The 12762-nt window shown below is 45.0% G+C and overlaps 1 protein-coding gene across 1 annotated transcript; it reads right to left on the bottom strand.

Annotated features, from left to right (window-relative positions):
* Positions 1–2314: 2314 nt before the first annotated feature.
* MBLAC2 (metallo-beta-lactamase domain containing 2) lies at positions 2315–11708 on the bottom strand. Its single transcript, XM_054397510.1, has 2 exons — positions 11264–11708; positions 2315–5697 (listed from the first exon to the last, which is right to left on the bottom strand). Exons 1-2 carry the CDS (start codon positions 11706–11708, stop codon positions 5312–5314), a joined length of 831 nt encoding a protein of 276 aa, XP_054253485.1. The 3' UTR covers positions 2315–5311.
* Between the last annotated feature and the right edge of the window lie 1054 nt (positions 11709–12762).

Genomic DNA, 12762 nt, shown 5'->3' with positions numbered 1-12762 from the left:
GGAAATGTACTCCTCTGTATATCTGTATCAAACTGCTGGGAAGTATCACACTCTCCCACGCTGCTACAGCCATCGTAGTGTTGCCCAAGCACCTTTCCTGGATCCTTCTCCCTGTGTCAGGGTCTTTTTGCTTGTGTATTCCCTTGCATATTTTTGTGCAGACATGTAGGCCCTGGTGGCACAGTTCCATGCATTCTTCTGAGCACACTGAAACTCTGGAGAGAGCTCCAGTCTGTACTTGTGCTACTCAGCCACTGGGTGGCAAGTCTGGACCTGCTCCAGCCCACCCCACGGGTAGACAGGTAGATAATATGGTTGACTACTATTACATAGGCACATGGGAGAGGAGCAGAAATGGGATATTCCGCCTGTATGTACTGCATAAAAGTGTTAATTGACTTAGAGGTATGAACCCACCACACAAAGCCACACTGTGCTAATGTGTAAGCAAGTAGTAAAGTGGTTTAATACCACAGTCTTGGCTAATTATGCACCTCAGAGGACTACACTGTCTGATGTCCCTGTGCTGCACCAGTGTGTGCCATGTAAATATCACCCCAGATGTTTTTAGCAGCAAAAAGCCCTATGTAGTATCTAGCTTCACGTAATGCTAAAATTAAAGCAAAACCTAATGAGTGTTTTCTGGTTACTTGCTCCTTGGGTTCTAAGGCCTCGGCTTCAGACACTGGGGCAGGCCAGAAGATGCTTGTACCTGAGACACTAGAATATTTTTTGTCCTGTGCATTGATGACACAATGCTGCTTACTCCTGGTGTGCACCTGAATTTACTGACCCCAGATGACAGAGAAAGGCCTTGCACATCCTCCAGTGGAGTGGAAGTTGTGAGCTGTCACATTTTATAAACTCCGAACTGAAGTATCTAACATCCACTAGAAATTAACACGTTCTTAATTGTGTAATGTGGAATCATTGAGATTCAGCTGTACAGCTCTCTGCAAAACCCTGAAAGGAGGTTGTATGGAGGTGGGCGTTGGTCTCTTCTCTCTAGTATCAGGGGATATAGAACGAGGAGAAGTGGCCTGAAATCGTGCCTGGAGAGGTTTAGGTTGGATATTAGGTAAAATTTCTTCACTGAAGGAGTGATCAGGTGTTGGAACAGACTGCCTAGGGAAGTGGTGGACTCACTGTCACTGGAAGATGCTCAAGAAACATGTGGACATGGCATTTCAGGACATGGTTTAATGACAGCGTTGGGTTGATGGTTGGACTCGATGATCTTAGAGGTGTTTTCCAACCAAAACGGTTCTATGATTCTATGATTCTATGATGATGGCTGATCAAATGGGTTAGTCCTGACTGTGGATGAAGATAAAAAACACCATCTGAGAAGTGAAGCCTCCCATCTGGCTACTGCCAACCTGTTTATTGTTTAGATAAAACCAACATCATATTTTTAATTATTTTCATTTAATTGCCTTATTTTCCTCATAGACTCATTTCTACCTATACTTGCCTTCAAATTTTGTCCTCATCACCCCACAAAATTAAAAACTTAGCAAGGTAATCTAGTTTTGAAAATAATATTGTATTTGTGCTAAGATGCAAAGATAGTCACTTGAAGACTGCACCTCAACACTAGAATTCCTGGGCAGAAAACAAATATACTAACCGAGCAACCACGTGTCATTGAAGGCTAGTTCTCATTTGTCTGGAAGAAAACCTGTGTTCACCTTTAAATCAAAGGATGAATTTCACTTCATTGTTCTTGACTTTATACAAGCACATTTCTGATAGTTTTCACAGCAGCAGCTGATTCTGTTATTCATGCATAACTTCCACAAAACTTCTACAGTTTATCAGTTAATGAGGAAACTTACCTTCTATCAGAAGCTAGACAGCAAGCATGCTAGGCTTTAGTTCAAGCTCCAGTTATCTGCTGAGCAGAAGCTATGTGACCATTTTTGTTTCAAGTACAGTAAGCAGCTGTCATTAGCTGCTGTCTTGTGTGGAAATAATACTCTACATCACCACAAACTGAATCTGACTGCCAAATACACTCTTTTATCACATCCATGTTTTCCTGTGTGCCAGTTTTGCCGAAAACCTAATTCTGATTTGTGTTAAAATACAGTTTCCAGCATCTATGATACATAAATTATTTCTGATGCAGATTCTAGCTCAGAAGAATAAAAAACACTGTTAGCAACTTCTATGGATTTTTATACTCCGTTTAGAATGAAAAGGTGTTTCTCTTGAAAAATACCTAGAAATTATGACTGGACTGCATAGATGCTGTAATTTTTTTATTATGACTTTTTATGATAAAATTACTTTTTAAGGTGTAAATTGTTAACATCACAAAAGTCTTGACATGTTACAGAGCAAAACTTCCCATCTGATTTTGTCAATTCCCCAGTCTACTGAAAACTGCATTAATATACATTTAAATTTTACAAATAAATTAACACAGTTCTAAATCCCCAAGTTGTTACAATATTTAAATTTACAATATACATTTTAAATATTTAATCCAAGTAGTGTTAAAGGGCCACTGTCAAAACTCTTAGGACTAAAACTTGGTAATTCTTAACAAAAATAGTCAGAGCCAGTTCTTCGCACTGCAGAGGTAACATTTACCTCTTAGTGGATTTCTTACAATATAAAAATAACTCTGAGACTCTCAAAAACTACTTTCAACTAGGTTATAGCAGCAGTTTTAACACACTCCACTTTGGACTGTGTTCATGTAATGCTCCCTTCTGAGCGAGGAAATTATCCCCTAAGTTTTGGTCAAGGAAAAAAACCCAGGCAATTGCTATTATCAACATATACTTAATGGACTTAAGCATGGTTAAATGGGGCCTTTTGACAATGATCTGAACATTTAAGGATCTTCTGGCTGCTACAAAGCAGAGATTTAAACACGAATGATGGAGGGTATCTTTCATTTTGAATGGCCATGCCTGTGAGCCTTCCCTTAGGTTTTACAATACTGTAAAATCTGCCTACAGAGCTTCTAATATTGAATCAAATAAAGTAATAATGGTATAACACAAAGTGCTAATTCAATGTGACCTGACTCTCCTAATGAATAATGGAGCAACTGGCAGACATATTGGCAGGCTTTGAGACAGAAGAGGTCTTCGTGCTCTTCCATGAGGTTATCACTGGTGCTCCTACAGCCTTCACAGAAACAAGGAGCAAGATTACTGCTGGTATTACACCATAGATTGCTAACTGGGAGAAATTCAGAGTGGGTAACCTGTGACACTATCGCTTCATCAGGGTACCTGGTATAACATCCAGTACTACACATTTCTTCAGCCATTTTCACTTTCTCACTTGCCACTTCAGATCTGTGATTGCTCACTGTGAACCCCTGGCTATCAAGAACAGTGTCTGGACTGCTGTGTAAATAACAGCATGCATCAGCTGTCAGGTCAACCTGCGTTTCTTCTCTGGCTGAGACAAAAAGCTCTTGGCTTTGTTTATGACAGATTTCTACCCACTAATTAAGCATTCCTCATGTAATGCACTGATGTACTTGGATTCCTCCAAAAAAGAGACTATGAACTGTGTGGTAACAGGTCTTTCAAGTGCTGCATTGCTGCATCTGTCCTGACCACTCACAATTTTGCTACTGCTTGAATACAGGCACTGCTAACAAAAACTAGGCACGTCACAACCTATCAGTATAAATCCTGGTGAAGTATATATTCAGAGAGTAAAGGCAGGCTGTGGTTGTGAAAGGATTATATATGATACTCCCTTTCATAATTTTCAGAAAAGAGATGCTTTTTTTATTTTACAACTGGTCTATTCACCAGAATTTACATCTCTTAAGAAGGCTATCAATTTCCGCTCACCCATGCCTTAGGGCCCAAACTCTGGACTCCCTTTCTATTGGTATAATGAAACGGGAGGAAGAAGCTTCCCATAAAGTCAAATCCAAACAAATGAGGTTAAACTCCACTAAAATCTGGGAAAAGCACACTCTTTTTAGGAAAGTACTTATGTCTATATACAAAAATAACATCAGCATCCTTTTAAAAAAGTTATATAGAGACTGCTAGAATAATTACACAAACTCTGACCATTTAAACAGCTTTTAAATACCACACATTCAATCTTCATAAGCAAGTTACAATGTCATTTAGCATTTCCCAGTGTATTCAGCTTTTTTTTTTCAGCAGACTTGAATGCAATGCACTTCTCATAAAAAACATATGCAGCAAACACTTCATAAGCACACAGTAAACAGCTCAAGTGACATTCACATTGTAGTAACAAGTGCACCAGCTGTTAATTCAGGACCGACAGTAGAGGAAGAAATGTTAAAGCCTCCATCCTTCCCCCTGCCAGAGCTTTAAAACCAAGTCACAATCCAGTCACATAAAAATACTCTTAAATGCAAAATCTTTAAGTTTGTCACAGTCAAATTCAGATTTACAGAACAATGCACTCTACGAATATTTTTTAATGAGGTCATCAGGAAAAAAAATAAATACATCAAGCAAGGGCTCAATCCACTCTGTACAGGCTAATCTAGCACATTAATTAGTTCACAAATTGTCTAATTTCTAAGTCACATGGCCACAAGCAAAACAGTTCCCTAGCTGATGGTGAAAGTTCATTCTTGCTCCTCTGTCATGGAGCAAGGGAAAGCCTCAGTCCATCTGCTGCTGGATCTACATCAAAAGCTTTTTGGTAAGCTGATGTATCTACACCTTGCAGTTTGGAAGTACGGTCTATATAATTTTCATACATTAGTGGATTCTAAGGAAACTACCAGACAGCTCCTTTGCAAAGACATAGACAACAATGGGCACAGCAGACACCAAGCAGCAGGTGACAACAGCTACAGCATGGCCCTTGTCTCTTGCTGCCCAGAGTCCTGCCTGGGTGTTGCTCTTGCTTTGACCCAACAGTGCTGCTCCCAACACACATCACATCTTAGAATGAGCTGTGTTAGGCCAAAACCTGAGCAGGAGTTGAGTGAATGGTCACAAGCCTAGTGCTACATCAACAAGGTTTCAGGTGTGAAAGCAAAACCTTTCCTTTTGGCACATACATATCCAGCAGAATCAGAACAAAAAATAAATCAATATATTTCAATCACAATGCATGTGCAAACATGCTGTGGAAAAATAGGGAAAATGGTAGCTTTGGCTAAGGCTATAGCTTATGCTCTTTTTATAAAAATAAGAATAAACTAGACAAAAATAGGGGTCTTTTTGCAGCTCATCTGCACCAATTTGCCAGGTGTTCACTAATGCATACTGCCTTTGCTTGTATCAATACTTTCACAAGCCTTTTGGTTTTGAGCAGGGAACAGACCACACCAAATGAACTAAGAAGTGACTCTAGAATTTGTAACACGAAGTACCATGCTAGCAATGGATCTCATGGCACAAGTAGAAACCTTGTGGCAAATTCCAGCTTGTGAAATGTAGTTGGATGCTAACCGATACAGCCTTTCTGCCCCAAACATGTTAAAGTGCCCAGGCAATACCTTCTCCACCAGACCTCTGTCGACCAGCTCTATGAGGCGCTGGCAGCTTGCAACATAGTCACTTATTCTGCTGTAGGGAAGCCAGTCAATCATGGATCCGTCGTACACCACGTCCCCACTGAACAGAATCTTCCGGTCTTTGTCGTGTAGGCAAATGCTGCCTCTGGAGTGACCTGGCATGTGCATGACAGTGAGCTGTCGGTCTCCAAGGCTGATCACATCTCCTGCAAGCAAACATGTGACATGAAAATATTCATCATGTATGTTAGCCACCACAAGGAGAACGACCTACCCATATGCTTAAGAATTTGTTTATATATATATAAATTATGTGTATACATAGATAGATAGATAGATAGACAGATAAATATACAGTAATGGCAGTGGGACATTTTGTGGATGAGAGCCAAAGAGTATCTGAAAGATCACAGAATCAAAGAGTCACAGAATGTAAGGGGCTGGAAGGGACCTTGAAAGATCATCTAGTCCAACCCCCCTGCCAGAGCAGGATCACCTATACCAGACCACACTGGAATGCATCCAGACAGGTCTTGAATATCTCCAGAGAGGGAGACTCCACAACACCCCTGGGCATCCTGTTCCTGTGTTCTGTCACCCTCACAGTGAAAAAAAATTTTCTTCATGTTCATATGGAACTTCCTATGCCTCAACTTCCACCCACTGCCCGTTGTCCTGTCATTGGGCATCAGTGTGAAGAGCCCGACTCCATTCTCTCAGCACTCACTCTTTACATATTTATAAACATTAATGAGGTCACCCCCTCAGGCTCCTCTTCCCCAAACTGAAAAAACACTGCTCCCTCAGTCTCTCCTCATAAGGAGATGTTCCACTCCTTTAATCATCTTTGTGGCTCTGCACTGGACTCTCTCAAGCAGTTCCCTGAGGCCCTTCTTGAACTGAGGGGCCCAAAACTGGACACAATATTCCAAATGAGGCCTCACCAGGGCAGAGTAGCAGGGGAGGAGAACCTCTCTCCACCTACTAACCACACCCTTTCTCATACACCCCAGAATGGCATTGGCCTTCTTGGCCACAAGAGCACACTGTGCTCGGGAAGAGTGTTTTGTCATGATAGTAACAGTCAAGACTGGCTTGGACTATATTAACTGAATCTGTTCCCACCCTATTAAAGGACAAGGTGTGAAATGTGATAGAGAAAATAAAATGGGAACCAAACAGAACACATCTCAGCAGGGTTTCCTTTGAAAGTTTAAAGAGTAAGTAAATTTTTTTCCTTCCATTTTACCACCACTTAATTCAGCTACAATTGCACTGTTCTCACTTTTGAATGGCAAAAGGAGAGAACATAAATTGCTGGAGGACAGCTATGACTGGCCTCCATTCACTTTCCTCATCTCATGGGTATATAAAAATACAACTCTTCAATGGTTTTACTGTGCATGCCTTTCTCGAGCTAGTCACTGAAGTGGTACGTCCAGCAGAAAGTCAGTGTAGCAATGGAGAACAAGCCAGGTAAGTCTGCTCTTATAATGCCAGCTGAATTATAAATGTGCAAAATCCATATTAATTTACAGGTAGTAAATATGTAAACGATATGGCTGTGTAGGGATAGAAGACCAACATCTAAGCAACCTTCTCAGAAGCAGCTGCTTAACAACTATATGAAACACAAGTAACATTCAGTACCATTGTAAAATGATCCTCAAAGTTGTCATGTGCACTTCAAGTTCCAAAAAAATGACAAAACGTTACCAAATCTCTACTCTATTAGAAATCTGAAAGGTACAAATCTGTCTTACACCAGAGATGGGCATGCCACAAATCTGCTCAAGACTCAGCAAGCCTGAAGGTACTTAACTCTTGAACAACAGACCTTTTGTGACCAAGACCTTTTGTGACCAGGACCTTTGGTATTCAACTGAAATGATTGCTGAAAATGCCAGGACAGCATTTGGAAGTCACTGAAGATCTAACATCTGTCTGTGCGATACTGAACAGGGACATGGATTCCTATGTTTGCAGAAACAGGTAGTCTCAAAATTATCAATCAGAACTTTCAGCCAAATTCTCCTTCAGGGAAATGTTGGGAAGCCTTGCAAGGAGATGGAAACAGACTTGACTGTAGAGAAAATGGTGCAAAAGTGTCTGTGTTGGTGAATGAAACCACAATGCAGATGGGTGAAGTTAATGGATAAAAGTGTTCCCATGGGTTTCAGACTGCTCCTTGCACTGAAAAGAATACAAATAAATGGAGTATGGCATCCAAAATTTAAAGAAGTGCACTGAATTTAAGAAAATCCATCTGTAACTGAAGGAAACTGAGTCTTAGAACATACAACTGGCAAGGGAAACACTAAATAGTTAAGATACAATACAGGTAAATGCAGAACAGCCAAACAATAAGATTAACGTAATGCAAAAACTGTACAAATCAAACAGGTAACTATAAAATCACAGAATCACAGAATGCTTTAGGTTGGAAGAGACTTTAATGCTCATCTAGTCCAACCCCCCTGCAATCAGCAAGGATCTTCCGCTACAGCCGGTCGCTCAGAGCCCCAGACAACCTGACCTGTAATGGTTCCAGGGATGCAGCGTCTACCACCTCTCTGGGCAACCTGAGACAGGGTCTCACCACCCGCAGTGTCAAACATTTCTTCCTTACATCTAGTCTGAATCTCCCTTTTTTTTTCAAACCATCACGCTATGTCCTGTCACAACAGGCCCTGATAAAATTTCTGTCCCTCATCTTTCTGATTTGCCACTTCAAGTCCTGAAAGGCCACAAGAAGGTCTCCTTGGAGCCTTCTATTCTCCAGGCTGGACAACCCCAACTCTCAGCCTGTCCTCACAGCACAGGGCTTCCAACCCTCCCATCATTGCTGTGGCCTCCTCCGGCCCTGCTCCAACAGGTCTGTGTCTCTCCTGTGCTGAGGACTCCAGAGCTGGCCCCAGCACTGCAGGTGGGGTCTCAGCAGAGTGGAGCAGAGGGGAAGAATCCCCTTCCTCCACCTCCTCTCTATACTTCTGGGGATCTGGGCTGTGGGGGCACATTGCCAGATCATATCCAGCTTTTCATCCACCAGCATCCCCAAGTGCTTCTCTGCAGGGCTGCTCTCCAGCCCTTCATCCCCTAGTCGACACTGCTACTGAGTGATCTACATGCAAAAACTGTGGCTTTGGACTGTAAGAGAACACAGTCCAACAGAGCTGCATTCTGTGCTCCCTGCAGTCCTGGATACTCTCACCCCACAGCCATGACACGTGCACTGAGATGACATGACACTTCCACACAGTATGCCTCAATGAATGGTACCTTAGAAGCTTTGATGTTATTTTGACAGCAAGTGTGTTTTGATCTTCCACAACATATTTTTTAATAATTCCTTCCTTTTAAAGAAAAAAGAAAAAAACACTTCAACTACTGTTGCTTGACTACAATTAAATGTCTCATCAGATTTTCTCTGAAGCCTTCAGTATGTTCAGTTCTGATTTTCCAAGCACCTATGTAGGATGACCTGATAGAGCCAAAAAGAGACAAAGTCCCCTGCAAAAGGTGTCACCTGTCTGTAAGACAACTATCGTTTAACTTCTGCTTCACCATATTAAAGAGATAGTTATTTTCTGACCAAAATAACCTAGTCATCCTTACCTGTGAGTTACTAAATGGAATTTTTTTATCTGTAACAAGCCACTTCTGTAAATGTTACATTTAAACAAATTCTCTGAACTTAAATCTATATTCTTCACAGCCCATTATTTCAATCAATTGCTCTGCTCTTTCACCTGCTATGCCTTGACAGTTTGTAAATAACCAGGGTCACCACATGCCAGAATTGACTGACATGGTGACATGAAGTTAGAAGCCTAAGGTTAAACCTGGAGTGCTCAATTAGTCAATCACTCAAATCATTGTTGAATGATTCTCATTCTACGGGGGAAAAAAAAAGAAAAAAACACCTGTATCAAGAGGCAAAGACATGAGGCAAGCACAGGGTATTTTATGTGTGTTTCTCAGTTCCTGTCAATGCTTTTGTAACTGTCAGGAACAAGAATTTAACCCACTACATTTAACCCACCAGGGTAATGGCTTTAAAGTGAAAAAATGGTAGATTTAGGTTAGATACCAGGAAGTTCTTCACAGTGAGGATGATAAGGCATTTCAACAAGTTGCCCAGAGAGGTTATAGATGTCCCATCCCTGGAAATGCTTAGGGCCAGGCTGGATGGGGCTTTGAGCAACCTGCTCTAATGGAAGGTGTCCCTTTCCATGGCAGAGGGGTTGGAACTACAAGGTCTCTTCCAACACTAACCATTCCAGGATTCTGTGACACACATCTTTTCTTTTATCTCAGGATGAGGACAGCGGGGATGTTTTGTAGATTCCTGAAAGTAAGTAGCAGAGACTTAACTAATGTTAATGAAACAATATAATTTTAACTATCACATGAAAAGCTGCACAACAGTATGCAAACTGTGTCAAGAAAGACCATAGAGCCATTTAAGTTGGAAAAGACCTTTAAGATCATTTACTCCAACTGTAAACCCTACACAGCCGAGTCCACCACTAAACCATGCCCCTCAGCACGATATTCTAAATCCCTCCACAGATGGAGACTTCACTGGCCTGAGTAGCCTGCTTCAGGCTTGAAAATCCTTTAGGCGAAGAAATTGTACCTCACATCCAACCTAAATCTCCCCTGGTGCAGTTCGAGGCCACTTCCTCTTGCCCTATCTCTTCACAGTATCACAGTGCATTAGAGGTTGGAAGGGACCTCCAGAGATCATCAGGTCCAACTGCCCTATCAGAGCAGGATCACCTAGGGTACTCTGCACAGGAATCCATCCAGTCAGGTTTTGAATGTGTCCAGCGAAAGAGATTCCTCAGCCTCTCTGGGCAGCCTGTTCCATTGGGTCTCTTGGCCACAAGAGCACATTGTTGTCCCATGGAGAACCTGCTGCTCACAAGACCTTCAAGGTCTTTCTCCGTGGAGCTGTTTACCAGCAGGGCAGCCCCTAAACTGTACTTCTGCATGTTGTTATTCCATCCCAGATGTAGGACCCTGCACTTGTCCCTGTTGAACTTCATGAGGTTTGCCTGTACCCAGCTCTCCAGCCTGTCCAGATCTTGCTGGACAGCAGCACAGCCTGATGGGGTGTCAAGCCACTCCCACACACACTACTCCCTCTCCCCCCACCACCAGTTTTGTATTATCAGCGAACTTGCTGAGGGAGAGGTTACTTGGGAGAGGATACCAACCCTCACGTCACTTCAACCTCCTCTTCAGGGAGTTATAGAGAGCCAGTAGGTCTCCCCCCAGCCTCCTTTTCTCTCCAGAATAAACAATCCCAGTTCCCTCAGCTGCTACTCACCAGACCTCTTAACCAACTTCCTTACCCTTCTCTGAACACACTCCAGTACTAAAATGTCCTTCTTACAGTGAGGGGCCTAAAATAGAAACAAATACTCGAGATGCACTCTCGCCAGTGCTCAGTACGGGGTAAAATTATTGCCCTACACCTGCTGGCTATACTATTGCTGATCCAGGCTAGGATGCTGTTGGCTTTCTTGGCCATCTAGGCACACATTGGCTCATGTTCAGCTGGCTGTCAAACAGCACCCCCAGGTCCTTTTCTGCCGGGTAGTTTCCAGCCACACCGCCCTAAGCCTGGCGCGTTTGCAGGCGGTTGTTTTGACCATTCTCTGCTATCCGGGACTCAAAACACTTTTAGACAGCTCAGCTCAAGACATGAAGGCAGACATAAAAGGTAAAAGGAGTCGCGATTAAAAGGCCGCACGCCACACTTACCCTCCTGCAGCAGGCGGCTGGGCCTGACGGGCGGGACGCGGAACTGCCGTGCCCGCCAGCCGGGCCGCGGTGGCCGGGCCACCTCCCGGTCCGACAGCCAGGTGACGGTCTCATAGTTGTCGCCGCTCTGCAGGGCTGCCGCCTCGGCGCTGTGCACCGCGACCTCGTCGAAGTGCTGCAGCCCTCCCGAGTGGTCGAAATGAACGTGGGTGGCCACAGCCAGCAGCGGCCGCGGCTCGCTCCCCTCCGCCGGCGTCAGAAGCCCGGCGGCGCGCAGATAGTCGGGCAGGCTGCGCAACCCCAGCCCCGCGTCGATCACCACGTCCCGCTGCGAGCCCCGCACCAGCCAGATGTTCGCCCGGTTGCCCGACTCGTAGAAGCGCTCTTGGATCCAGAAGATCCCGTCGCCCAGGGGCTTGTGCGCGAACCACTCCAGCGCCGACATCGCCCCTCCGCCGATTCTCGAGCAGCAGATCTACCCGCCCCCCTCCACAGCCTCAGCGCCGCCACTGCGGCGGGCGGAGCGGCCCCGGGCCCGGCCCATTGCGGCAGCCGCGGGCGGAGCGCGAAGAAGGGCGGGTGAGCGAGTAGGGAAGACTTCTTAGAAGAGATGGAGGAGCGCTGAGGGAGCCTTGGGGAATGAAAAGGGAGTTTTGAGAGAGGCCTGAGGGCAGGTGAGGGAGCCCTGAGGGATGAAGAGGTAGCCTTGAGGGAGCCCCGAGGCGAGGCGAGGCGAGGCGAGGCGGGGCGGGGGGGGGAGGGTACTGACGGGAGCCCTGAAGAATTCCTGCGGCGTGGAGAGGAAACCTTGAGGGAGCCCTGAAGGATCCCTGAGGGATGGAAAGCGAGCCTTGAGGGAGCTCGGGGTGGCGGGGGTGCCATGAGGGGCAGTGAGGGATCCCTGAGGGGTGGAAAGAGAACCTTGAGGGATCCGTGAGAGACGGTGAGAGAGCCCTGAAGGAGCCCTGAGGGGCGGTGAGGGAGCCTTGCTGAGGGTGCCGGGGGTGCTGAGCCGTGTCGTGAGGGCGCGGTGAGGATGAAGCCCTCTCCTCTGTCGTGACAGGGCCAGTCACTGCCCTGAAGGGGCGGCCGAGACCCGTCTGTGAAGAGGGGTTTGTGTTGTCGTGAAGCTCGGGTGGTGAGGGGAGTAGGGGAGCACTCCAGGGTGTCCGGCAGTGTGGAGCGAGAGCAGCAGCGCGGCGAAAGGAGAGCGCAGGAGAGGGCGAGGAATGGCAAGGAAGGAGTCGAGGGGCTCTGTTCTCACACGGCGGGGTGTTGTGGCCATTGTGAAGTGTGAAGCTTTACACTTTCAAGGCGTATCAACCCCAAACAAACAACAAAACTCCCCACAAAATTTCTATATTTAAATTTCAGTCCTTTCTCCTTTGCTCTTCTCTTCCATTGATTGCACCTGTAAATCAAGGCTCCGAACACGGCATAGGGCGAGGGTTTGGTTGGGAGGAAAACATTAGATAACAACGAGCTCCCGCGACTGGAGA

The sequence above is a fragment of the Indicator indicator genome, chromosome Z (genome assembly GCF_027791375.1).
Source record: "Indicator indicator isolate 239-I01 chromosome Z, UM_Iind_1.1, whole genome shotgun sequence".
Classification (NCBI taxonomy): Eukaryota; Metazoa; Chordata; class Aves; order Piciformes; family Indicatoridae; genus Indicator; species Indicator indicator.
The sequence above is the reverse complement of the archived record's forward strand: the minus strand, read 5'-3'. Positions and strand labels throughout refer to the sequence as shown.

Coding starts and splice junctions, on each gene's coding strand:
- MBLAC2 (XM_054397510.1), bottom strand. CDS start 11,708: ATGTCGGCGCTGGAGTGGTTCGCGCACAAGCCCCTGGGCGACGGGATC. Junction 5,698..11,263: donor CAGCCGCCTGCTGCAGGAGG/GTAAGTGTGGCG, acceptor GTTTGCTTGCAG/GAGATGTGATCAGCCTTGGA.